The sequence below is a fragment of the Serinus canaria genome, chromosome 5 (assembly GCF_022539315.1).
Source record: "Serinus canaria isolate serCan28SL12 chromosome 5, serCan2020, whole genome shotgun sequence".
Lineage (NCBI taxonomy): Eukaryota > Metazoa > Chordata > Aves > Passeriformes > Fringillidae > Serinus > Serinus canaria.
Window position 1 is genome coordinate 18,124,771 of NC_066319.1, and position 27,520 is coordinate 18,152,290.

Here is a 27,520-nt window from a genome sequence, read left to right on the forward strand (position 1 = left end):
TTTCCTAACATTCTTTTATTAAAAACCAAAGAGCCAAAGATCGCCCTGATGCTCTTCATTGTTATAAAGCAGACTCTGAAGTATTAAGTGAATTATGTATGAGTGAAGAACTCCAACTGATGCAGAGTTTAAAACTAGGTTTACAGTTTCCTATTTTATTGGCATGGATGTATTTCTAAACTTAAAAACCTTTCTGGCAAGTTATCTCAATTTCTTATGACAAAATTTCTCACAACACACAAATATTTACAACATATACATATTTTTTCATTCTTTTACAACTGGTTCTTAAAAGACAAACAATTCTTAGGTTACCACAGAACAAAAGCTGTGACTTAGTTGTTTTTAATTTGATAAAACTATCATAAGTTAAAGTGAATAGATTTTTCTTTAAATTCCTTGTAGCATTTTACAAGTGCAACAGAAAAATATGAAGAACCAATTTAGGATAGCTGCAGTTCATTGGATAAATGTTGCCCGTCGTAATCACATTATTTCACAGCAAATTCTTGAAAAAATAAGCACCAATCATTCTTGCAAAGAACAATTTTATCTAAAAGTATTGAAAAGTGTTAAATACAAGGTGTTTAATTTACGTAACAAGCAATAAATACACCATATCCAAACTTTATTCTGCATACTGCTACCCTTGTACATATAATGTACTAAAAAGTCAGCAAATTGTCAACACCTTTTCATATTTTTTTTCTCTTTTTTTAAAGAAATCAATTTGACTTCCAACCAACGGTTTGCTACTATAACAAAGGCCACAAACAGTACGTCTGGGACAGCATACAGTGTTAAAACTGACAAACTCCAAGGGGGAAAAACCATCTAGCAAATAAATTGGAAAGCTGTAGATCATTGCTGGTGATGTTAACATATACTAGAAAACCTTAATATGCTGCTACTATGATTTTGTAAATTGTTTAGTCAAATATTGTAAGAGCAAACTAACGCTCCTACTGATCAAAAATAATTCTGTAGCCACACTGTATTCTCATTGTCCTGCATGGAAAGATCTGATGCAATTTCGTAACTTTGCTTGAGCCTTTATTTTACAACAGAGCATTACCTCTAACTTGGAATTGCACATAAGAAGGCTATTAAAAAGTACAATAAAAATCTGCACAAATCAGACTTAAGAAGAGTCAGTATGCTGTACACTTTCTACAATATTACGCTGATAGGTGAATAAAGAAGTGCTGCCACTAAGTTTTCCCGAAAGTTCTTTAGTTGAGGAATAATCAAATGGAATTTTTGTTGGGTTTTCTATTATTATTATTTTTTATTATTTTTTAAATTTTTTTTAGAAATGACATCCAGGTCAGTTTAAGACCTATAAGCTTATGCATTGAGCCTTAAAGACTGATCTTCTCTCCTCCTGGAAGAAATATCAATATCTATTGAATCCTTGCCAACAATAAGCCTTAATCTCTTTGCTGGAGGAAGAGGAATAAAGTCATCAAATTCATCATCATAGTCATCTTCCTCTTCATCGTCCTCTTCTGATGAAGATTCATCTGCTGTTTCCTCTTCATAGTGACCATAATCATCTACTTCCATTCTCGACTCCAAAAGGGAGAGAGTTTCACTACAACACACACCATTTTCATGAAGGTCCTCTGGGTATGTCCCTCTGTTTTCGTCCTCTCGTTTTAGCTGTATTTTTAATTTTGTTGAACTATTGCCTGATCCTGAGTTAAACCCATTATTTAGCTTTGCTACATATAAATTATTATCTTTTTCATGGTCTTTACTTAATTTTATGCTTATTTTTGAAGAATTCATTCCATCACTCTCTTGATCATTTGCCTTGCTACTGCTATCATGGCGCCGACGAAGAGTCAGTTTAGGGATCCCAGAGCTATTTTCAAGGATAAGTTGTGCATCATACCTCGTGATTCGTCTTTTCTTTTTACTTTTTGCAGTTCTAAAGCTGTCTTTTGCTTTAAAATTGTCAGTTGTAACAGAGCAGCCACCAGATCCAGGGATACAGTCTTTAAACCCAACAGGTGTGTCCACCACATTATTCCTCTCTTCGAGTTCTGAATGAGAACTAATCAAATCTGGTACTTCATCCTTCATAGGCGTGTTGTGCATAGTATCAGTTTCCTCTGTTTTTGAAGATGGTTTCACAAGCTTTCCTTGTCGAGATTTCTTTCTTGATGTGCCTGCATCACTTTTCTGGCACCGACCCTCTCCTTTATGTGATGGTCCATGAGCCACATTGTTGTCATTTAACGCACGAGACTGCTGCTCTGCAATGTCCGATTGTGTTCCAGTCAAGTTACTCTTATAGCTATCCAATGTATTTGGTTCAAGCTTTGTGTCAGAGGTCTCCTTCAAACTCATCCTTGTTCTCATTGACCTCCTTGTGATGTATGTGCAGGGTGCAATATCACCATGCTCATAAGCACCTTTCACAGAATTCAGTTTATGTTCTCTTGCTGCATGCCTCGTTAAGCATCCGCTAGAGACTGCAACTTTGACTGGTCCCTCCAATTCTTTATCCTTTTTAATGGGCAAGTTTTTGTACAAAACTACTTTAGGCTCTTTGAGAACTAAATTTCCCATTTCAAGCTTTCGAGAAGCATTCTTTTGCTCTGGCCTTTTGCACTGATTTCTCAACTTTATCTTTGAAAGTAAAGGCTTTGCAGGCTTTTTCAGTCTCTTTGGTACCCTGGAATTATTTATATGAGTTAGTTTAGATGAGGTAGAGTTTGATGATGCTGGAATTCTTGATATAGACTGTCTGGTTAATGTTCTATTTTTGCTGTTCTTTTTTACGCCAATTGAAGATTTTCTGTTAGCTGAAAAAGAAAAAAAGCAGTTTTGTTATGACACTACTATATCCTGAATTTCCCACTCCCCAATACTGCAGTCATTTCACTTATTTGAGGAATCTCAAAATAATCCATGAGACAGGATAGACAGTATGTAGTAAGGAACGAGACTACTTAACTTGCAACTCAACACATGAAAGGAATTGCCAAACAGGCCACAAGTACATCAACATTTCCAGATACACTTCCCCTCACTACCCCCAGTATACCAAACTGTGTTTTTACTGAATTTCTTTTTCTACCAATTACAAAATTATTTGACATGATCCACAGCTTTTGCCGAGTATTATTCCAATAAAATCTGATCAGCATGATCTAATATTATCTCTAGGATTTTCTTCATGGAGAAGGAGGAAAACACCCTAAATACTTTTATCTAATGTAATGGTTTCAATTTCAGGTGAAACTACTGCCTACTGTGAAAAGCAAAGGAGTTTTGTCTGCTCAACAGAGGTGCAACTCTAAATATTGCTAATTAGAGATCATAAAAAGATTTGGGGACATTTTTTATGGGGTTTTTTTTCATTGGTTGGTTGGGTTTTATGTTTTGTTTTTGTGTTTCATTTTTTTAATATCACAGCAGCAAACAGCAGACAAATGGAACTAAAGTATTTTACATAGCTCCAAAACTGTTTACCAGTTAAATCAAAGTTTAAATTATTTGTATTTTGCCCATACTGAGGTTGGTGGAGGTGGGGAAACCAAAAAAATCACACTCCCTACTCCATGGAGAGATGTCTTGCAGGAAGATTACAAACAAAAATACCTTCCAATTTCTTCTGAAATTACTAATTGTGCACTTTCACTGCACAAGAGGCACCTGAAATATCAATTCTGGATATGGAAAGGGAAGAGCTGCCCAATTTAACAGACTTCTAAAGGAGACAACTATTTGTTTAGCAATATCTACTAAGAGTATTTATTTAAAATTCTTTTCCTAAGAATTCAAACTATGTAAGTTTTCTTTCCTAAACCAGACTACTGCCTGTGGTAGTTTACTGTATTTTAAAATACAGAAATTATTGGCAGAACTTTAACTGCCATGTTTATAAATATTTGCTTTTGATATTAAAAAAAGGAAAACAAAAGAACATACCACCTATTGTTCTTCAAACACTTGTGGAAACCCATGAATTTGCTGTTTAAATTGCCTTCAGATTCTTGAATAAATTAGTTTTAGTGACCAGTACGTGAGGAGCATCTCAACACTAAGAGAGGAATTCTATCACTGTGGAAGTTTTCCATGTTTTTGTGAAGCCTTTATTGACACCAAGCTCTTCCCCTTACTTACTTGCATTACCTTTTTCCTGAGTGGTATCTGCATCAGTGTTAGAGCTGACAGACTGGCTGTCTGAATTCTTGCTGCTGTCACCCAACTTTTTAAGTCTGTTCAATCGTTTGTCTGTTTCTCTCAGTCCATATTTACTGTTAATCACAGGAGTAGGTGCTGGCAATCCCACTCTTGATTTAAAAGCACCAGTTCCACGTCTACAAATAAAAAGAGGAACACAAGGTATTAATAAATCTTGATGCAAACTTAAAGCTTTGTTTCATATACAGTAGTTTTGATCCAGATACACGTGGGATCCATGACACCAATAGCCACCAAAGTGGTTAGCATTCTGTGGGCTGTTTTCTCTTCTACCTGTCATCTTGGGTGTGTAAATATCTCGGCAGGCCAGCAAGAACAGCAGGATCACCAAGGAAGAGTACACGGACACATGCAGAGAGATGCAAATCTTTCTGGTGATGACTTGTGGATGCTTGAAAGAAATTGTACTGTGCCAAATCTCCCACTGCTCCAAACATACCCACAGACCCTTAGATCCTACCATTTTAACACTGCAAATTAACACCCTTTACAGCATAGTTAAAATTGAGACACTTAAATATTAATTTTTTGTGGTATACAAAGTGACTCTTGCCTCATCAGTCTTGAAATAAGCAAAAAATGAGTCCTTACTAACTCCCCCCCAAAATAAAATCTTATTTGACTGCCTCTGCTACAGCTTTTTAACTGAAAAGCAGATTCCTAAAGTTAGAATTACTCAAACATTAGCTTTAAAAAATAACATTTTCATGTACTTAAAATACAAAAACAACAAGTTAATGAAAATGTTCAGACACATGAAACTAGTTTGTCCTGAAAAAGAAAGTATGCCCATATTACACTGAAATCAATAATCCAAAGAACTTGAGAGAAACCCCACATCGCTCCATATCACAAGGGACGAACAATTCTGGTGTCTATTTATTCAACACTTTCCAGTCTCCAGGACTGAAGCACTTTTATACTAGCAGCTCTTAATTGCACCCTTCACTTGGAATGACATAACTTCACATGAGCTTGGAGGCCCATGCCAGAGCGTTTCCCCTTTTAAGATTTGTTAGTGACCAAAGAAGCCAAAAAAATGGAACTAGGATTATTAAACTATTTGCATGCAGGTGCTTTAAGCTATTTCTCAATATGAACAATATTTTGTCCTTTATAGGGTTTTTCTTCTGTTGGATCAAACAGAATAGTGAGTTCTGTGCAGCTCCTCTTGGAACTGAGTGAAGCTCTCTCAGATGATGCTGAGCCTCCCTGCTCACAGTGAGCAGAAGTTTCAACATGGCAAAAACCAGCTGTGGAATTCTTTCACCTGATGTGAAGAAACCAGGTTGGGACAGCACATGTGAAAAACAAATATTGAATGATGAACAGAGAGAAGCAAATACTGTCCAAACCAGTAGATATTTACAAATACACAAACCCCCAAGTTCTAACAGTACTGGGTGAAAAACTACTTTGCCCATTCCCAGCAGAAGAGAACTTCAGGTCTGCAAAAAAAAACATTAATGGAATTTGCTTTATCAAGTGCAAAGAAGAGCAAAGTTGGAGATCAGTTCACAGTGGTCTTGCAAAAACTATAACTGCTTTTCCTTCAAATTCTACTTTATTCAGTACAAATGTTTTTAAGAATCTACACCCCTGTTTCGATCTGCCTCCTTTTGGGATAATCTCCAGAATGGACAACCAAGAGATTAAGAGAACACAGAGTTCTCAGAAAGCATCACCATTCTGTAACACAAAAAAATCATTACAGCATACAGGTAGGAAGCAATTAGTTTGTGTCCAAAAACTGAGTACCCATAATAAAGGACTTTCAGTTTCACAAAATAGATGATGAATATGCCCAATTCCATTGGAAAGCCATTTACATCAATGCATACCTTTCACAGGTGTAACACTCGCAGTATTCATTGTTTTCTCCAAAAAACCCATCTCCATAATAACAAGAGATTTCTTCTCCAGGTTCAATATCTCTTAGAGCTTTCACACATGCTGTATCTCTGCCTGTTGATACGAACTGGAGAAGCAGATGACAGGAAGGGGAAAAAAAGGTTAATCATTAAGGTTGCACAGTATCTGAGTAAGAAATAAAAACTAAAACAATTGGGGAAGAAAAGTTGGAAGGAGAAAGAAATAAAAAGTAGAGTACTTTATTAATTTATAATTTCTTGCTTACCTTACAGTTAGGTCTGCAATCTGAAAAAGGTCCAAAAGATAAAGTCAATTAACTGTGGATAAGACCTGAAACATGAATAGTTGTAGATATCTAAAGTAAGGATTCACTTTGACTTCAAAGACTGCAGAATCTCAACTAAATACTGGGAGTTAAGTTAGTACTGCACAAAGCCAAACATCAAAAGATTGCTGCTTTGGTATAGCTGCATTTCTGAGCTCTTCCCTATGCTATCACAAATGTCCAGTTTCCCTCCTCTTTAGGGTAAACAGTTTCATCTTAAATCCTACCTGCTCTTCCTTTGGTACACAAATGCAACACAATCAGCTAAGCTTCTGCAAAAGGTTAAAGAGCCATAAGAAGTTCACCTAATAAGGATGTTACTGCTGACTGAGTTCACAAAGAATTCAAGGTAACCCACAATATGCTCCACTAATTTAGCTGGTAGTTCCAAAGTCTCTTTCAAGAAAGACAGCATCACTTCCTAGAGCCTTCTCTGAGTTTCACAGCTGATCAGCTCTGGCTGGGAAAATCCCAGTATGATATTGTACTACATTAATATAGTATGACAGATTCAGACATTTTTCTCCAAGTTCTTGTGCTGTTTGGCTCATCTACAACACTTCTCAATTTCTTATGCTCTTCAACAAGCTTCCTATACTTACTACTCACCATGATTGATAAATGCAGCAGGACCAAGCCATAGTTGTGCACAGTTTTTTCGTGTGGAATACATGACACTGAAGTCATTTTCCCCATGTCTCAGCAGCATGTTTTCTTCCATTTCTGATAGTTCAGCAATACAGCCCACAAGTAATTCTATTTTATCATTTCGCTTCCTTTAATGTAAAAAGAGTAGCAGAAATAAGACTACATGTGCCAAAATTACAAAATAATTTCGCAGAAAGAAAAGTTGTTATAGAATCAATTACATCAAATCTGATGTCAGGAACAATTACAACCATTGTTTCTACAATTTCCTGAGGCTGCTTGCAAGAGTTGATTACTTCAGCTTCTGCAATTGTTAAAACCAAAAGCAAGATCTTTTCATTCGTGTACACTCCCTCCCCATCACCACTTGAGAAACTGTGACTTCCTCCAGCTGCTCTTGCTTGTGTTTCCTAAACTTCTTCCTGTGACCAGGAATACCCAGCATAATGAAAATGCTTAGAGCTCCATGGCTTTTTAAATGAGGCCCAGTAGTGACTCTAACAAAGGAGGAATTCAAGCAAGATGTTTTCCTCACTCATGAGTAGTTCTTCAGCATGAAGGTGGTCCTTGAAATAGAGTGAGGAGGGGGAATGACACCTACGAAAATCAACAAAACCACAAAGCTTTTGTGTGCAGACAGCCCATGTGCCATCATGACTAGAGCAGTGCAGAGGCACTGAATGCTCAGTTTAGTAGGAGCAATGAGTTTCCATTTTCTTGCATGGGCATTGTTTCCACTGCTGTTGAGAGTGGCCATTCTACATTCCTCTTACAGAGATGACCATGGAGATACTAAAGGTATATGAAGGACACAAAATAAAAGCAAAGCCTTTTAAGTGCAAATTTCTCCTTTGACAGAGAGTGCTAAGAACTCTAATCTCTACTTTTGAGTCTCGAGAGGTTTCTAGATACCAGCAGGGTTAAGATGCAGCCCTCCTCTCTTGCTCACTTCTCAGGCTACTCTAGATTTTGAGCATTAAAAGTTAATCTGTTTTCAACACACCTACATGCAAAGCTTCTACCTCAAAGAATCAGCCAAGGGGTGAACTCCAACATCATCACCAACAAAAAAAAAAAAAAGACCCAAAAACCCAAAATAAACAAACCCAAAAAACCCCACAACAAAAAAACCCACCCACCCAAACAAACAACCCCAAAATACCCCAAAGCCCAATCAGTATTTTTTGGGTTGTATCATGATTGTGGAACTCTCAGCTCTGGTCATGAAGAGCCAGAGTCCTCAGCGTATTTAAAGCCTCCTCTACAACACATGGAGGTTGTGTTGCCACCAGCAGGGTGTCCGGCTACTCAATCCCAGTGTGAACATAACCTCATTTCCTCACCTCAGGTGTGCTGGTATGAACGGGTACTGCCACAAAGCAAAGCTCATACAATTGGTGTCTACATTTGAAGAGATTTTAAAATGTGAATTAAGCCAAAATCTGCTGGTGCTGCCACACACATGCTTATAATGAAACTCAGATGTGCCAAAATGAGATGGGGCACATTGGTATTCAAGCCTTGTGCTTCCAAGAGAGATCTATCTTGCACAATCAAAATATGCAAACAACACTTGTTTAAAAAAGGCAAAAAACTTAATTTCCCCCACAATTATTTGCTGTGTAACAAATCATTCATAATGCCGTGTTTCTCATGGAAGTCTAACAACTCCTGAATAGAGAAAAACAATTACCTGACTGAAAACAAGATTTAAAAAAAAAAAAAGTATAATGAACACCATGCATAAACCCAAACATACAAAGGACTGCCTTCCAGAGGCAGGGATCCTGTAGTAAGTACTTAGCAAAAACAGAGAGAAAATTAAATTTTCAAGTAACAATATAAACCTATCCATTTCACTGGTTGCAGTTTTAATTCTAAATCACACTTTAAAATACATTTTTATAGATTCTTTCAAATAATTGACAAAAACAGAACACAACATAAAATTGTATTTCTTACCATTCTTTTGTTGCAACAATTTTGGCTCCATTTTGCTCAGAAGAATACCGATTACAAGGCAGTATCTCAAACCCGCTGTCAGTTGCAAACATTCGTAAATAAATAAATACCTGCAATGAAAAAACCCAGTACTTGTCTGTTACATGCAAAATGAAAGCAGTGAGGAACTTCTTATATAAATAGTGACAGTGAACTGTACAAAGACACACACAAAATAGGTACTGGAGCAGGATGCTGTCTGCTGAAATGCATTTTTATAAGTTTTATAATGTTTCTATTTAAGCTATACATATTATCTTGGTCTTATTTCTTCAGAGTGACTTGTAGGAATCCTCACACGGGTACTGCGATTATCCAAAGAGTTTAAGAAAATTAAAGATATCTGGAGTGATACAAAATTGGTCCAACTAATCAAAATCAATAACTTTTTTCTTATAATCACTAAATAGTTGCATTCAAAAAATCTCATATCTTAAAGAACCACTGAGACCTAATAATCTCTAGGAATTCATTTTATTTTTTGAAGTTCTGAAAAGTGCTATTACTGCTATTACAACAAACCTAGATGCTGAATTCAGGGACTGTTGAATCTTTTTTTTAAGTTGAAGTGTGACTGTGGTACTCTGAAAACCACTCTAACAAAGCAGAACTTTTTCTGCTAAATCTTTCTTGCGTTACTAGATTTGGTGCATTTTAAAGTAGGCCACATTCTTTTTGGTTGTACCTGGAAACAACAGACTCATTCTTGAAGAAACATCTTTTTTTTTTTTTGTTAAGTAAACAGTACTGTGAGTTTTTTCATTTGAAAAATCTGAATTAACTGTTATGCTATGTACAAAATTGATTTGGGGTGTGGGAAGTGGAGGAGGAACAACCCGTATGGGCATAGCCCCCACACCCATAACAAATGGGGTATTTTGAGGTAACAAGGCTACTCCCTTTTCCTTTATCTCCTTTGTCACCCAATTTAATTGTCACCCAATTGTAAGTAAAAATACCCTAAAACAAACCCCCAAAACCGCCCAAAAAACAAAAACCCCAAACAAAACACAATAGAAACAAATGATGAAGGGAGAAAAAATCCCTTCCTTTCTACACTCTATTAATAAGAGGCAATGCAAGTTAACAAGAAACAAAAAAAGGAGGGCGTGTCTAGTTAGGCTTTAAAAAAAACAAATGAAGTTTCTCTTAAAAACCAGTAAAACAACATATAACAGAGTACTCCACTGCTTTACTGTTGCTACATTCTTAAGAAATTTTTACTTTTTCTTTGCCTTTCAACCATCTGAAAAAGCACATTAATTACAAATACACCTACATGTTCCTTGAACAACCTTTCCTGCATTTTGTTCTTGTTAAGAAAATAGTGCCGGGCCCAGTCACCTGACGTCAAGGACTTGAAGGCTTTTTCTAAGTGCTCATCTTTCTTAAAACGTTCAATCACCTCTTTGAGCTCTTCTTGCCTTCCTTTAATAGGTCGAAATCTGAAATAAAAAATAAAGCTATTCCAGTCCACCATCAGTCATCTCAATCCTTAGTTCCAGCACACAGTTCTTTTGCTACCCATATAAATATTTAACTCCCTGCATAAAGACACTGACCAACCTTTGCCAAACCCAAAGCCTTTTTATACTGATAAATTCACTACATGGGTTTATGCGGATTGCAAACGTAACACACGCATTCAGATAAAATACAGCTCTTAATGACAACACAAGAAGTATCTACAAATGCTAACATACTGCAGATGCTACATCTGTGGAAGACTAAGGTTCCAAAAGTTAGTGTGCCTGTAAGAATTCTTCCCCCAAACCAGGAAATTTTGGGCATGTAAATATGAAAACAAACACCTGTACAATAGCAGAGAATTCTGCCTTCTTCCCAAAGCTTGAGACTTAAGAAAAGCTATCCTTCGTATCTTCAGTAGGAACAAGTAACAGAAAAAAACCTGCATGACTGCCGGAAGTGGAAGCTCCATTTTTGAGCTGCAAAACCACCAAGAGAAAGCAGCACTTAGATATTTTGCCAAATCCTTATAAATTGCCTTTGACTGAGCACATACCCATATATGCTCTGCTTTGGGGCAGAGGTGGGGTGTGGGTAATCTTAAATGTATGCCACACCCCAGGGGACTTTTCACAAAGATAAAAATTTCCCAGGATCATGAGAAACAGTTTTCTGCAGCTCTTTTTACGACTGGAATGTTCTGCTTATAGAGCACATGACAGAAGTGCTAAACAAACTGAGTTTTGAGCAAACATGTAAGAGTAAGTCCTATTACTTGTTGCTGGAAGCGCCTAACTATGTTGATTTTATTTCCTCTTACTTGCCAAATGAAATCTGTATTTCATTACAAAAGTAAACAAGGGGGAAAAATTCTTATAGTTGATGGAAGGAAACCTCAATCAACTTCCTCACTGATAGCCTGTTTTTTAAATTGTCATATGAACCGGCTTATTGTCACCTTAGAACACTGAATGTTACCAGTAACTTATTTTTAATATGACCACGTAAGACTTGCCTCTTCCATGCAACTTGTATAAAGGAAACAAAAAAGTGTTACCTCCTGATTTTGTTTCACTTCGAAAAATACTAGGAGTTTAATGAGAAATAAGTAACAACCATGAGGATTCAAGGTCCTTCCACAGAAGGAAGATGCTGTATTTATGTACCTGCTACAATGAAGACAGATCTCCAAAGAGCAGAATCACTTTCAGCAGGTTTTCAGTGTTCCATGCTACTGCTTTTATAAATCTCTCAAATCTCCATCTGTGACAAAATAACTAAGTACCCTTTTAGACCCTTTTGAATCCAGCAAAATTTATCAGCATAAACCTGTGGGCTTTCAGAGGACATGGCAAGTAAGGAATTCTGGACAGACATCAGGCTCAGTTCTCTTCTGGCTGGGATATGACATTGACAAGACAAGGAATCAGTCAAGAAACAAATGCCTGCTTACGACTGTAGCACACACCATGCCATGAAGTTTCAAATCAAGTTCTTTATTAAAGAATATACTTGTACTGTCATCCAAAAATTCTAACTACCTAACAAGCTGATGAGACCTTATCATGCAAGAAAACTCCCCAGAGACTAGAGATGACACAGTCATTATTTTTGTTCTGCAGCACACCAAAGTCTTCCTCAACTCACCAGTCACAAATACAAATATCTCTGCTCTCCCAAAACCAGAAAGATGTTGCCCAGATTTGATAGTCATACCTCACAGAGCTTCCTCATGCATGAAAGGAATTTAAAATCATGTAGCCTGAACTGAACCTAAGTTTCAGAACTTGCACTCACTTTCAATTTCAACCAGAAAGAACTTTCCCAGCAAGGAGCCAACTGCACTTACACCAGGAGAAGTAGGGAGCTCACCAGTTTGCACAAATGTGTAGCAGTAATATGTGGCTTACACCTCTATCTGCAAACATTACACAAGGGAAAAACCCACAGGAGTTCCAGTTAGAATGGTTTTCAGCTATGTCTGCTCTTACTGGGCTACATCAGTAACTGCCCTCTCTGCTACACTGTACTTTACATGTTGAAATACACCATTTTTTTAGCTAAGTGACCTGCAGGAGCAAAGATGGGTGGAAAAACCATCACATTCAAAATTGCATTAGCACCTGAGACAGGCAATGTATGTGCTGATAGACATCATCATACTTATTTATCATCAAGAAGCCTGCTCTAGGCTAGCTAAGAAAGCAGTATCCCAATTGAACCACCATTGTGGAAAAGAAATACAGATTAAAAAGGAGAGCACATGCTAAGCTTAACAGTGGCTCTCAAGACCTACAGAAAAAGAAACAATTTCTTTCTAGCAATTCAAAGCACATCTTACAGGCCCAAGTGCTCATATTTTAGGTGTTTCACAACACATTACTCTCAGAGGCTGACTTGATGTCTACCTGACCAGCTACCTTAGGTAGCCTGGAACCTGGCCCCAGCCCTTGAAAGTCACTGGCACACCTCCATGGGTCACATTCAGCAGGTGTCTCTATGAATTCTTGTCTCACGCACCACATTGTTGGTGGAATTAATTTAAAGGATTAGCAGAAACTTTTGTAGCACCATTCCTACAAGGTAAAATAGTGTATGCCCAAGGCCTTCAAAGGCCAAAAAGATGGCTGGAAACAAGAAAAGGATGAAAAGACTGTAAAGCCCCCAAGACATTACAAGGTCAGATGAATTCTGGACTGCATAGCAGGCATTTCAAACAGGAACTGGGTTTTTCAAAGAACATGACTCTCTGCACCCAGGGGTTCAAAAATTAATACCAAGGACTCTCTGCAGTACCTCTATCAAAAAGTTGTTCTTGCATACTGACAAGACAGAGATAATGAGAAAGATAAACAAGAATCCAAACAAGCAAGAAGCATCCACAAGTGCATAGAAAGATGCTGGAAACCAACATTACGTTCAACATTTCACTCCATTTCACTTCACTGTTTGGGAACTCCAAGGGTTCCCAAACAGATGAAACAGAATACTGTGCACCCCGAGCCTGAGTTAGAGGGCTGTTCACAGTTCCAACAGCATGTGGAAATTGCACTGAGAGCACGTGAAGTTTGTAAGCAAATTCAGAATACTAAAGTCCAGACTCCTCATGAAAGCTGTAGTTTTTCACAGGTGTATCTCCATATATACTTTAAAAGGTACTTTCTCATTTGAGACACTGAAGAAGCCAAGAAACCCTAGAAGTCCAATGTTCCTTAAGATTTTAGGTCTGCTGATAGATACTTCATTTCTCCCAGGAGTAGAATTAATTAGTTTATTCATTAGTTTTTTGCAACCAAAATGCCAATTGATTTTGAGAAGCAACCTTGTATACTACCATTTTGATGTTACAGGCCTTCCACATTTACACATGACATAAAAAAACCCCTAAAAACCTATACATCTGCTGGAAGAATCTTTACACTGTTTCTGAGCTCCACCATGAAGAGAGCCTGAAAAGGCCCTACAGCTACATGTGTACATATAAAATGAGCCAAAGAGACTGACTTTTAAGCATCAGTAAAACAAGTGACTAGTTCAAAGAAGAGAGATAGAACAAGCACAAGGAAACCAACAGAACAAACCAGCCAACCTAGTCTCTGAAAAAAAAGGGAATTAAAATCAGAATTGTTTATCCAGACTTTTGGTTTCCTCCTCTGAACAGTACCCTTATTAAATTCCAACATGGAAACTGAACAAGACACATTGGTGTTTGAATCTGCTCACAGACACAGACTCCTCGAGCCACCCTAGGAGCAGCTTCACAGGTCAGGTCTCATGGGACATGAAGCCTGCTGCAAGACAGTAAGGTGTTAGAAGTGAGCAAAGAATGAAAACCTCAGCTACAACAGGGTCTTAAAAGAAATCGTATCAGCTCTTCTTCCTGACAACCTGCAGAATAGAAACTTTTCACACTTCCCTAGAAAATACTTTTTTCACCTAGTCAACAAGATCTGTTAAAGCTGTGGCTACTGCAGTTTCAAAATCAGGTAGAAGATGATCTCATCCCAATTAAGGGCAAACTGACATAGTCTCAACAAGGAAGACGAAGGAAAACGGCTTGGGGAAGCAAAGCTCTTTCTCTCTCAAGTTTCTCTTACCTCAGGAGTACTTAAAGACTCTTGGAACTCCAAGGTATAAAGCCAAAGGTCAGTGAGATGCTTGCCTATAAAGGAAGTTAAAGGAGAGTTTCTGGTAAGTTCAGAAGCACAGTACCTTGCTCAGCCTCAGTCACTGAGAGCAGTGAGTTTGAACAAAAAGGATAAATTGATCCTGCAAGAGATCCAGTATGGAACTCCACACAGCATACCAGTGCATGATAAAGAGTTTTACTTCCAAACCTTGTTTCTTAACTTCTGACTAGGGAACATCAAGAGGAGTGAATCTATTAAAACTGTATCAACCCATTAGCCTTTTAACAACAGGCACCTTGTCTGGATGGTATTTCTATTTAAGCAGCTCTGGAAAACAGCAAGTTTATGTTCACCTAGTACCAGAGACTGAGCACAAAAGCTGAAACTGCAAGCCTGTTAAGCATTCAAGACAGCAAAACAAGAGTTGAAAATCATCTATTTAAAATAAGCACAAACAACTTAATTAACATACATTTTGGCTTCCTCCCTGCCCAACCCTGTAGAGTATTTTTTCCTCAAAGCCAGTTATACAAGTTATGATCAACTTGTTCAGCATTTATTGCCAGTGTTTTCATACAGGAAAAAACCTAATGTTCTTTAAAGGCCAAATTTCAAAATAGCACTTTTTATGAAGAAAGTAATCCACATTACTTAAATTTCTTGAACTGACACTAAATACACAACAGTGTGGTCAAAATTCCAAATAGCTGAGAACAGAAATAAAGAAAATTCTCAGAATTTAGCAAAGAAGTACTTCTAAAAAATAAATATGGGGAACACCAGAAACCCCCCAAACCAACAACCTAACACTGACCTATATCCTATTCTGACACTCCACATGGTAAATTTAATTTAGCAGTTAACATGACCACTGGATGCAAGTCATTCCATGTTTTGAAGATGTAACACTTTTTGTTGAAGCTAAAAGTACAAATAAAACCCTAAAAGTAAAGAGGGGCAGGGCATGGTTGTTTAGGGTGGTTTTCTGGTTATGTTTTTTTTTAAAATTCAAAACATCTGGGAACAGCAAAACAGTTGGTTCCAATGTAATCACTGTGTGATTTATATACAATGAAGGAAGACAAAGAGGAGCAAGGTAAAGGACCTTAATGAATTAAGCTATCAGTAAAAATAATCTAGAAAAAATAGAAAAGTCAGATTTTATGCAAAAGTCAAAAACAATTTCGTAAAGTACACAGACACTGAGGTCTGAAGAATGTAAAAGCTTCACTTTGAACCAGGTTACCACTACCTAACAGCTGTGTACCTCTAATCCGGCATCTTCATAGCACTACAACACTGAAGCTGAACGGTATGGCCACATAACCTTCTTTAGCAGAACCCACATCACTTTTTCAGCCTCCAGACCTTACTCAAGATGAATAATGAACTCTTCAATTATATATTGAAAGGCGCTAAAGAACGCAGAGGAGATTCAGCACAGGCTCATAAATGCAATGGATCTGCTTTGTGCTTTTTGTCTCTACTGCCTAGTGGTGACTCTAAGGGATGAAGAGTGATGGACCTTGTCAGGTTTGGTCACCTAAGTCAGTGACTGCTGTTGAGACAGTATCAAGAGAAGCAGCTTCCTGTACATCATCCCCAAGCACTTAACGTTTCCAAAGGAAAACACGGAAATTCTTAAGGCTTGGTCATTTAGTCCCATGTAATCAGACAAAACCACCCACATCATACACTTGTTTGTAACTTCACTATGAGCAGCAAACAGACCACAACATATCTGACTTCCTAAACCATTTGCAGATTTGGAGACACATTGAAGTGCTCTCAGTATCCCCTAGCATGATGCTGGCTCTTTACAGGAAACAACTGACTGGTAACATCAGCAACATGATTGGGAGTCTGGCTTAAGGTTTAAACATTAACACCTTGGTCTGTGGGATAGGATAAAGAACAGATTAGCCACTAAGGCATGAGGCTTCAAGATTCAGTGCTCAGCCTAGGGAAAAGCACCCAAAAATAAGAAATTATAAGATAGGCAAGAACTCACCTGGCATTTTACAAGTGTCAGTTTTAATCCCTAGTGTTTGTAAACTTTCAGCCCAGGAAGTGTAGCTTGCAAAATGAGTTTTGTTTTTTTACCAGAACAAACAAACAAAAGCTGATATAAAGGATTTGTACAAGAAGCAACAAAACCTCTTAGAACAGTGATACTTGGCAAGAACATACTTTCTAAGACATGGGGCTTCTTTTATTAACTGCTAAGCTGCTATTTTGTTGAGATAAGAGCTACAAAATTGATGAAAGAATGACAACTGAGCCTGTAAAAAGGGTTGGAAGCTCTGAAAACATCCTGCTTTCTCTTGGAAATCAAGAGAATGAAAAAAAATACTTTTGGGTAAAGCCACTGAGGACATTTCCAAGCTACATGTCCTTCAAATCCCTAGTGACAAGAAGACATTTCAGAGGAACACTGGACAAATACATTAGGGGATTCAGTTGTAAGCTTTTAAGAAACAGTCTTCAGTTCTTTCAGACATTCCTGACTTGACAGTTTACAGAGCCAATGACCCTGTTCCCAAGATGGTGGGCATTCACAAACTGCAGGACTTTATTTTTATACACTCAGAAAAAACCTCCAAACCCAAACACAAAACCCCAGCAAGTAAAGTAAGTCATGTTCTTGTCATCATGCTTCCATAAGATCATTAACTCAATATAAAGAAGATGGAAAAAAAGGACATTTCAACATTAACCTATATACTTTACTTTTTTTTTTCTTCAATCAATATGCTCTGGACAAATCAAATTTACAAACTCTTCAACTGGAAGAATTAAGTAAAAAAGTGCTTATAGAGAAGACACTCATGCATACAAAAGTACAGACCTGGCTTCCAAAGTAAGGGGAAGAACTTCAGTAACAATGGGCTGCAAAAATACAAACCACTTACATGTTTCCAACACAGCACAGCAGAACAGTGGCATAGACACTTTCACAGGGCATCTTCAAACAAATCAGAACAAGGGAACAGGAAATCTTTGCTATCACCATAAGTGGCTGTTTTATTTTAAGCATACCTCCTCCACACATGAACTATGTAACTAATATGACTCCATGGCACTGAAGCAGAAGATGCCCAAACATAAGCTACAAATCTTCAATTCTACTACATCACAATATTTGGGTACTGGCAGCTGGCATTTCAGAAGCAGTATTGTCTTTCCACACCCGCTTTCCCCTCACCTTCCCTCAAAGCCATTAAAACAACAGTAAGGAGCCCTACTAGATGGAAAAAAATAATCTAAGCATCACAGCCACACTAACAAGCATGTGTCATCACTGCACCAAAAAGATAAACAAGAACTATGCTGATGCCTGGACTTTAATTATTACAACATCAGAAACTTTCTCAATAGGACAATATGATAGAGGCAGAAGGTGTGCATCTGGTAGGAGTTGTAAGCCTCACCTAAGTACTTCCCATAGCACTCCAAGATTATTAACTACTGTCCTTGAAGACTGCCTGTAACTGTTTTCCAAGTCTGAGAAAGGAAGAAATACATGATGATGGCCTTTGTGTAGCTTTTTGGTTCAAAATCGTAATTAAATAAGTACTTTAGCTGACAACCTATCAATGTAAAACAACATCCATGAAAGCAGCTTCTCCAACTATTAAACAATGACATCGTTTCCACAGCAAAAAACTTAAGAACTAACAACCTGTGCAAAACCTACAGACTATCATTCTTGCAACAGAACAAAAAAATCCTTTCAGCATATATTCTTAGCTTGATTAACTGATGAAAATACAAAAGATACTTCAAACTAAATTGTAAGAATATCTTCCTGGACTGTGCTACTCTAACCAACAGCAAGGAGGGAAGAGGAAAAACTCCAACATCCTTCTTAAAGGTGGATGTTGCACTCTCCAGCAAAAAGGAAAGATCTCTTTGGGGTAAGTCTTTACAGTTATTAGCTCCACACTGCTCAATTTCATGTGCAGCTGATGCTTTCAGACTATACCAACACCTATTTATGTCATGTGACAACACCAGTTCATCTAGCAGTCATTTTTGAATCAGTCAGCTCATTGCATACATGCAATTTACTTAACTGATACTGTGTGCATGTGACTGTGCTGCACAGGTGAACTGCCCTTTAAAAATAGTCACAGCAACAGTTTGAAGGGCTGAGAGTCTGTTTCCCATGTGCTGCCAGGAAACTCCAGCTCTTATTATTGCACAGTAGTAAGCAATACAATTCCTGTCCTTAGAAACCTATAGTTTGTATACAGTTTCTCCACTGAGCTATCAATACAGATCTGGCATGCAGACAAGCTTAAGAGAGATCTATAGAACACAGTTATAGTCAGTGATACATCTGTAACAGAGGGAGAAGCACAAACAGCTAAACCCTGAGACCACACAGAATTCACAACCAAAGCATTCAGACGGATGTGTAACAGTGCAAAAGTAGGTGCAACTCTGGTAAGCAAGTTTCCAGCTGGCACACTCATTGATCCTATCCATACAGACATGTCTGAGTAGCAATTCCTTCAGCAGGGGTCTGCCAGAACTTCAGATCAAGTAGCACCAACACTGAACTGCTCAGGAGCCACATCTCTCTTCAGATGTTTACGAGTAAGGAAGAAAAAATGAAGCATCCAGGCACACGGAATAAACAGAAAAGTTACCAAACACTGGCTTCCGCCTTGGAATAATTTCAAACGACTACTGGTTTCAGACTTACAATTAGTTAACTATTTAAGCTAGAAAATGGTGCCTATTACCAGCACAAATACATAAGACTAATGGAAAGTGACGAAGCACTGTGAAAGGCTGCATTTGTAGTGCCGAGTTCCAGATTCACATGCAACACCCTTTTGAAGGCAGAAGCTACTTGCAAATTTGCATTCTTTCACTTCCTTAAAACATGCACAAAATTCCATGGTTTTGCTGATTTACATCAATTAAGAAGATGAATTCTTTTCTAGAAAAATAAAGACAAGTTACCTAGTATTCATTTTGTGTGTCTGAAAACCTAAATAGGGATCAAGAACCAAACTAGTTGCTAGGTCATCATTTTCACAGAGTTCCTTGGCAGACATTCCAGAGGAAGGCACATAACGACTTTGTCCCTCAAATCCTGAAGCACTGCTACCTGCAAATAAGATAGCACAAATTAGATATCAATTAAGGGACATTTTGGAGCCCAGCTACATTTGGGGACTGACAGACACACAGCTGGAGGCAAAAAATACAGAACAGTTGAGGAACATGATGAAGTACCTGGAGAAGCAGAATAAAGGACAACAAAGGATAGCTGAATAAAGGACTAATTTGCATTTAATCCTTCATCCCAGACCAATAGCAAAAATAAGAATCCATATTCCTTAAAACCTTTTTTAAGGTTTTAAGGAGCATGGCTGCAGAATGGCTATTGATGTAAGTGACTTGATTAAAAAATGTCATTTACTTCTACAAGTGTATTCACTGAAATTTGGGCAAGTACTTCAAATTATGTTATCCACTTCAAATCATACTAGTTGTCACTTAGTGCCAATCATGCATTTTATAATTACAACAGTTCAAAATTAATTTATACCCAGTTATTCTTACTTGACTTTTAAAGTGATCTGAAAAAATCTATATTCCTGAAGGGAGTTAACACATCCAGAAAAAACGTACATAACTAATATTTCTATGTTAGCTCCATGCTGACTGCAGACCTCCCTCATGAATTAAGTAAGACAGAAGACTGGCTGCCAAACTAGGAAGTGAATCATAGCACTAAGAAACAGAAACATGTACATACATCTGCTTGATCTTCTCTCAACTCCATTTTTGCCCGTCTTTGGATTCTCCTTTCCTGCATGCTGCAATTTGGTCTGTGCGTGGTCATTAGATGACTTGCTTCCACTTCTCCGGCCATTCACTACCATGTTCTTGGATTCTCCCAGCCACTTCATACCAACAGACAATCTGACTCAGTTGCATTTAGTCACTTTTCAAAAGGCTTGGAGAAGTGGATGAATAAATTCAGTTCCAATTCCTACTGGAAGTAAAACAAACATGATTAGAACTTACTGGGAAACTGTTTTCAAGACAGAGTAAAAAAAATAGTAATAATACCCCAACAATCATAATAGTAGTAGTAAAAGAAAAAAACTGAAATACACCCTCACCCCCCCAAAGAATAAGTGGGGAAAAGTGGGAGGAAAGATGGCAATCTGCATTTGCTTCAGGAAGAAAGAAATGCCATTCATTAGCACCAGTACACAGAAGTGCGAACAGGTGAAGTATTGTCCTACAACTTACAATGGCATCTGGCAGCAAGGACAGAATTCTGAAACTGATAAATTGCTAATGGCAGCTCATTTTTAAGAGCTGGACTATACCCACAGATATACCTGTACAAGCATACGTACACGTGGCTTAACAGGCCCAGAGCTATGTGACTCCAGACCCAGAGTATTTTCAAATACATATCCAATAAAGATTCTAATCTCCTAATACATAAAACTGATAACCTACTGGGAACTCTACAGCATGTATTTTACATGCATCCTCCAAGAACTAAAGATGAGCACAGTTTAGAAGAACAAAGGAAAAAACCCAACTAGAAAATGCACATTTTTGGAATGGTGTTAGGGGAAAGATGTTACATCTTTACTCAAAAATCAGAGCTCAAGAAACCCTCAATGATGACCTAGAGGACCCAGGCTACTATTCTTATTATTCCATTTTACAAATCAAACCAGTCACAACACCTGGTTCAACATGCCAGTACTATGTGGGGTCACAAGTAGAGTTGCACTTTTACAGTACATAAATGTCTAGCAAAGCACACGCTAGTTTTTGCCTGTAGTCTCAATGTCTTTTGCATAAATAATTATAAGAAAGCGAATAATGTTTTCGTACACAATTGTGTCTCACTCTGCATAACTTGCAGGAAAAGATCTGATTTACACAGTTATTGTACAATTGTATTTACACATTAGTAATTCATTCTCTTGATTTTAATTCACCCTCCTCCCTACTGCTTCCTCACAAAGAAATAAATTGTGCCTTTTCACTTTACTGCAATTATATAAAAAAGCAATGCTCTGCTCACAGCTGGTAACAGACCATAGCAACACACATTTCAATCTGATGGAAGAAAGTCATAACGAATTAACAGATGTTAGAAATACTGTATTTTATAGAAATTCTGCTTTTTAATCAGGTAAGAGTAGTATATGATTAGATTTCTGTTAGACACCTATGTGATCCAGCTACCTAAAGAAATGTTTATGGCCAGATGATTTGTAATTAAGTTATTTACAAAGATGCAGAAGACTGAGGCAATTCAGGAAACGCAGTAAAGACAAGTGTGTGTATTAACAGACGCATTGGCTCAAGCATCTTACTAGAACATATCACCCAGAAACTAAGAAATTGTTACAGAAGGGCAGTAAATACTATCAACAAAGCTTAACAGAATCACACTGAGCAAAAACTGGCTCAGTTACTGCATCAATATCAAGAAAAAGAATTGAGATCGTTTCAGTGGATGAAGAATTTTCTTGCTGCCGGTAATAGAAGGGATTTTCTTTATCCTCAAGATTAATTCTAGTCATTCAACTACAGGTAGACCTAGCCCTTTTACAAAGTACCACCAAAACACCCTTGGATAGGCTTTTTTTATTTCACAGAGCTTGCCTGATAACATACATATGTAAGCTTATGATAACATACATCTGAAAAAAACCCCAACCCAACAAAACTTCAAAAACAACCAAACAACCCTTTTAAACTTCCTAGTTAAGCATCCCACCTGCCAGAAAAGCAACTCTGTGAAGATCTGCCACTGACGGACTCTGATGTAAACTCTCAAACTTTGCATTTCTTACTTCTCAATCTATTTATTTTACAGGTCTATATACTCTAATTAACCCTAATTCTGCCATGTTTTTGTAAAGTTGGTCACGAAAAGTGTTAGGACAGAAATGACATTAAAGACTTATATGAAATTCAGTCTTGGTGTCTTTGTACACCAGGACTGAACTCCACGCTGTGCTGTGCTACAGCTCAGAAGCAGGACAGAACCTACCATGAAGCCTGACTGTAGGTGAATCCTGTCTTGTATCCAGCAGTCTGGGGGAAATGCTTACTGTGGTACTTTCTGACAATCACCAGGTCCTGTAGCCACAGTGGGCTGAAGTAAAGGCGTTCTCTGCACGGAGAAGGAAACCCATCTTTCGCAAGGGCTCTTTGGGCAGGGTAAGTACTGTCTGTGCTAACGCGCTTCTGCTTAACCAGTAACAGCAATGACAAGGAAGGTACCACTGCAAAGGCAAGCAGCAATGTGGCCACAGAATGATACTCAAACTAAACATTAGCAAAACCACTTTGTTCTGCTCCAAAAGAGATTGATATAGACAGCAACATAAGTCCTCCTCAAACAAAATCAGGCCATTTAGGGATGCATAGCAAAATTCTGGTAAAAAAATCATTATTTGGGCTCATCAGCCTAATGAGCAAGAAAACCTTTGTCTCATTCTACTGCTGCCTCTATTTTCTAATATCAGCCAAATTACAAACCTGTAGACTGCAAGTGTGCTTCTTCAGCCACTATTCAATAGGAGAAGAGGCAGTGGGCAGAAACAGATGCACAGAAGTTCCACCTGAGTACGAGGAAGAACATCTTTACTGTGCAGGTGAACAAGAACTGGGACAGGCTGCCCAGAGAGGGTGTGGAGTCTCCCTCACTGGAGATACTCAGGACACAGCCCTCTGCCATGTGCTCTGGGATGGCCCTGCCTGAGCAGGGAGGTTGGCCCAGAGGACCCACTGAGGTCCCTTCCAGCCTGACCCATTCTGTGACTCTGTGATTCCTTCTCCCAATACCCCAAAATAGCTTTCCAGACATGAGACCAAAAGCCAGAAACAACAGCGAGGATTCCTTTCCCCATGAATATCTCAGCTGCTAAACCAAACAGAAAACCTGAAGGGAAGCAAGAGATGCACCACTAACCACCACCATGTGGTATCAGATCTTCTGATGTGATTTGTTCTCACTGCTTTCTACATCAGATTCATACTGACAAGTCCTTTAGGAACTGAGGGAGAAAAGGCAGAGATGAATACTATCTTCCCATTCAAGAAAACAGTCAAATATATTCACACTACCACATAGTTCGAAACTCTTGCTACAGAGCTCTGCCATCAAAATCTAACACCACACCTGGACCACTTAGGACTTCAGGTTTACTATAACTGTAAGTTTACCACCACAATTAGAGCTCCCAAGGGACCTTTTGTATTGCAATTTAAATGACCACAATGCTGCTTTAACCCTTTATTAATAATGCCATCACTGTTTAAATCACACTGCCTTTAGCAATTGTACTATGCTAGTCTGACAGGCACAGTTCCTCAAATGCCAAAATACAGCTCAATTAATTGCCTTTGGTACCTCTCACTGAGTTATCTGTCACGTCATTGCAACAGTACTCTTAAAAATGAAAACTCAAGTTTCATTTACTTGGTTCTAAATTTATTAAACCTATTAACACTTTCTTAGCATTTTTTGCATGTCACTAACATTCAGAAGCACCACTCAACAACGGAAGCACAAACACAATTAGTACAGGCAGGCAACAGACCTCCTTTAAAATAAAGTTTATGGATTTTTTTTTTTAAATATTTTTAAGAACTCAAACACCTACATTTTGGCTTTCTTGCCTTCTTTTTTTTTTTTTTTTAATTAACAATAGCTGCAAGAAAGTTTTCCTCAACAAGACAGTGATCCTAAAGCAAAGACACACACACACACACACACACACACAAAAACCCAAACAAAACAAAAAACCCAGCCTCAGCTATTCTGGACAAATCAGAGGTATCAAGAGAAAAAGACAAAGGTTTCATTATTGATAGCCCTACAAGAAGTAAACAGACCTTGGAATTTGGAAGCAGAGCAAAACTGTGCAACTAGTTTTTCTATGGGATCACCGGAATAAAAATGACTGATCAAAACCAAAGCTGAAGGAAAACTTGCACAGCTTTAATAAGCTATTCAGAACAGTCTCAAGTCTTGTTGAGAAGACTTAAGACTATTGAATCTGGAGGTTCAGTAAACTGGACCCCCAGAAAATGTTTTTGAGTGTTTCTTTTCAGCAAGTTAGGGCTGAGAATAAGCTCAGTGCAGAAGTGGATATGGATCAATAGTGGCATGGGGAGGCTGTAAGACTGTGTCACAACTGACTCAGGTCAGTCCAGACTCTTGCAGAACTGCAGCCCCAGGATGCAGGTTTGGGAGAGCACACCTGGATCCAAAACTGACCCAAACCCAGGCTCCAGTCTCTCATCAATAGCTCAGCCTGTACACTCCCCTTTTTTCTTGTGCAGCCACGCAATTTTTGTGCATCAATTTGGATACTAATCCAAGCACAGCACATGTCACAGAAGCAATCCAGTACCACCACGAAATGAGTGTCAAAGAGCAAATTACACTTCAGCAGCTCCTGCCCGTCCTCCTCTGCCCTGCCATGTCCCCCACTGGGCGCTCTCTCAGGGAGGGTGGGGCTGAGCACAGCACCCCAAAGCATGTGTGATTCCCTCAAGTCACTGCAACGACTCCAGCGTTCAGCAGTCACAGAGACAATATAAAAGCTCGGCTGCTTCCAGGAGAGGGAGAACCTCCGTTCCTCCCACTCGCCAATTCACACAAATATTTCCACCAATGCCAGTGCTCCGTGGACTTCTCTGTAACACAAATTAGCTCTGTGTGTGTGCAGCTATGTGACTTACACAGGTTCAAGCTCTGTTTGGGGCAGCCCCACCACGACTGGGTCAAACAGTTCAATGAAGACTCCAAACCAGTGTAACTCCAAAAGTAGCACTGGTGCCCCCACACCTGCTTGTGCCCTCTTCCATGCCATCCTCCCTCTGTGCCAGCAAAACAAATGCAGAGCCAAGTAACCCGAATGATTCGGTCACCAAATTGGGGGAGTCACCGGACAAATCTGAGCCTGGCTGGCTTGAACCAAGAGTGGATGTTATGGGACAGGGGGAACACACGAAGTCAGGGAAGTGGTCAGGAGTACTTCAGCTGGGACTTCTTTGCATCCTCAAACCACAGCTCTGGTTTGGCACAGGAGTATCACACCTTACGCTTACCATGCTGACTTGGGCAACAGTCTGTTGCCTTAAAGCATGTGCTGTTTGCAGGGAAGAGCATACTGGGAAGTGTAGTCCTGGAATAGGATAGTGCTAACAGAGCAAAAAAAGCATTCAAGAGCCCTAATCAGTCCTGTTACTGAGTATACAAGGATACATCGTCCCACTCATTCATTTAAATGCAATACATTAAGCAATGACTTTAAATAAGTCTGAATTTCCAGTTTGTGAGCTCCAGTGGGTATAAAGCAGTGTCTGCCTGGTCCTAATTAGAAAACAGCCTGATAAAGAAACTATAACATCCAACTTTTCAATCAAGTAAGGCTTGATTTCCTCTCATATTGTTACTTGCAAGGAAGAAAGAAAAGAACTGAAAAGTTCAGTATTAATGAAAATTGAAGCAGCGGCATCCGAAGTTACAGCGGTCAGATTATGGAAACAAGGCACAGCTCCACGAGAATTTATCCTACAACACATTTTGACCTCGTTGATAAAAACCGGACAGTATAGTTAAACTATTAATAGTTACACTATTAAACACTGATTATATTGCCGTCTCATATCACAGAATCAATTTGGTTGGGAAAGACCTCTGAGATCATCGAGTCCAATCTGTGACTGAACACCACCCTTTCAACTAGACCATGGCACTAATTGCCACGTCCAGTCTTTCCTTAAACACCTCCAGGGACAATGACTCCACCACCTCGCTGAGCAGCCCATTCCAATATGTAATCACCCCTTCTGTGAAGAAATTCTTCTTAATGTCCAACCTAAACTTCCCCCAGCACAACTTAAGACTGTCGTCTTGTCCTGAGACATGTTGCTCTGCACTGAATTTAACGCACCAGAAAACTCCACAAAGTTCTACACGTCAGGTTCTCACATTGCCTCTGACACACCCTGACAAAACACCACGCACTCTCCCTCTCACTCACCGGTTTTAGCGTTTCCGAGAGTAACGTCTTAAAGGCAACTTCACTTTAAAGTTTCAGATACAGATATTGGACAAATACGTGCCTTTTACTCCTTCCCTAATGGCATTTATCCTCCGATAAAAAACCACCAAAAAAAAACCCCAACCAAAAAACGTACCGAAAAACTCCCAAGGCAACTAGTCCGGCCAGTCCATCAAACCGAGGCAAGATCGAGAGGATCACTAAAACCACCAACCCAGACGCAGAACTACTGGAACTGGCAGAAACTCCCGGCCCAGAGCGCAGGGCCGGGCCGGCGGAAAGGGGAGCGGGACCGGGACCGGGTCCGGCCCGGGGCGCCGCCCCCGCGCCCGCTGCTGCCCCCTGGCGTTCTTCGCGCGCCGGCGCCGCCGCACGCCCCGGCCCCGCGCGGCCCCCACCGCCCCCGGCCCCTGGGCCCGGCCCCGCCCGCGGCCGCCCCTCCACCCGCGGGTCCCCGCTGCGCCCGCCGCAGTCAGCGCCCCGACAGCCGCCCCCGCCCTGCCCGCGGCGGTCCCGCACGCTGCCGGACCCCGGGTGCGGTTCCTCACGGCCCCCCCGCGCTTAGGGGCAAAACCCCCTCACGGCCCCGGCGCGTCCCCTGCCCCACAGAGCACACACAAACCCTCCCCAGAGACCCAAACTCACCGCCCCGCGCTGGGGTCGCCCGCCGCCGGCGCTGCCCCCGCTGCTACTGGGGGAAAATGAATCATCAAAGGCAAGGGTGCGGGGGGGGGGGAAGGGGGAAGGGAGGAAGCTGAAGGGGGGAAAGTGAAGAC

The 27,520-nt window shown here is 39.4% G+C and overlaps 1 protein-coding gene across 8 annotated transcripts; it reads right to left on the reverse strand.

Annotated features, from left to right (window-relative positions):
* On the reverse strand, window positions 1–27,520 carry KMT5B (lysine methyltransferase 5B). 8 transcript variants are annotated; one of them, XM_030239827.2, is made up of 10 exons: window positions 27,390–27,520; window positions 20,438–20,674; window positions 19,636–19,783; window positions 10,344–10,509; window positions 9,026–9,135; window positions 7,025–7,191; window positions 6,356–6,375; window positions 6,060–6,196; window positions 4,138–4,334; window positions 1–2,813 (listed from the first exon to the last, which is right to left on the reverse strand). In XM_030239827.2, the coding sequence occupies exons 2-10, from the start codon at window positions 20,589–20,591 to the stop codon at window positions 1,348–1,350; spliced, it is 2,565 nt and encodes an 854-aa protein (XP_030095687.1). In that variant the 5' UTR covers window positions 20,592–20,674; window positions 27,390–27,520; the 3' UTR covers window positions 1–1,347. The 8 variants fall into 8 exon arrangements, with proteins under 8 accessions (XP_030095687.1, XP_030095689.1, XP_030095688.1 ...); XM_030239829.2 differs by having other exon boundaries at window positions 20,438–20,677; window positions 27,390–27,519; XM_030239828.2 differs by lacking the exon at window positions 27,390–27,520 and adding an exon at window positions 26,881–27,052.

Coding starts and splice junctions, on each gene's coding strand:
- KMT5B (XM_030239827.2), bottom strand. CDS start 20,591: ATGAAGTGGCTGGGAGAATCCAAGAACATGGTAGTGAATGGCCGGAGA. Junction 19,784..20,437: donor TGAGAGAAGATCAAGCAGAT/GTATGTACATGT, acceptor TCTTATTTGCAG/GTAGCAGTGCTTCAGGATTT. Junction 7,192..9,025: donor ATTGTTGCAACAAAAGAATG/GTAAGAAATACA, acceptor TTTACATTAAAG/GAAGCGAAATGATAAAATAG.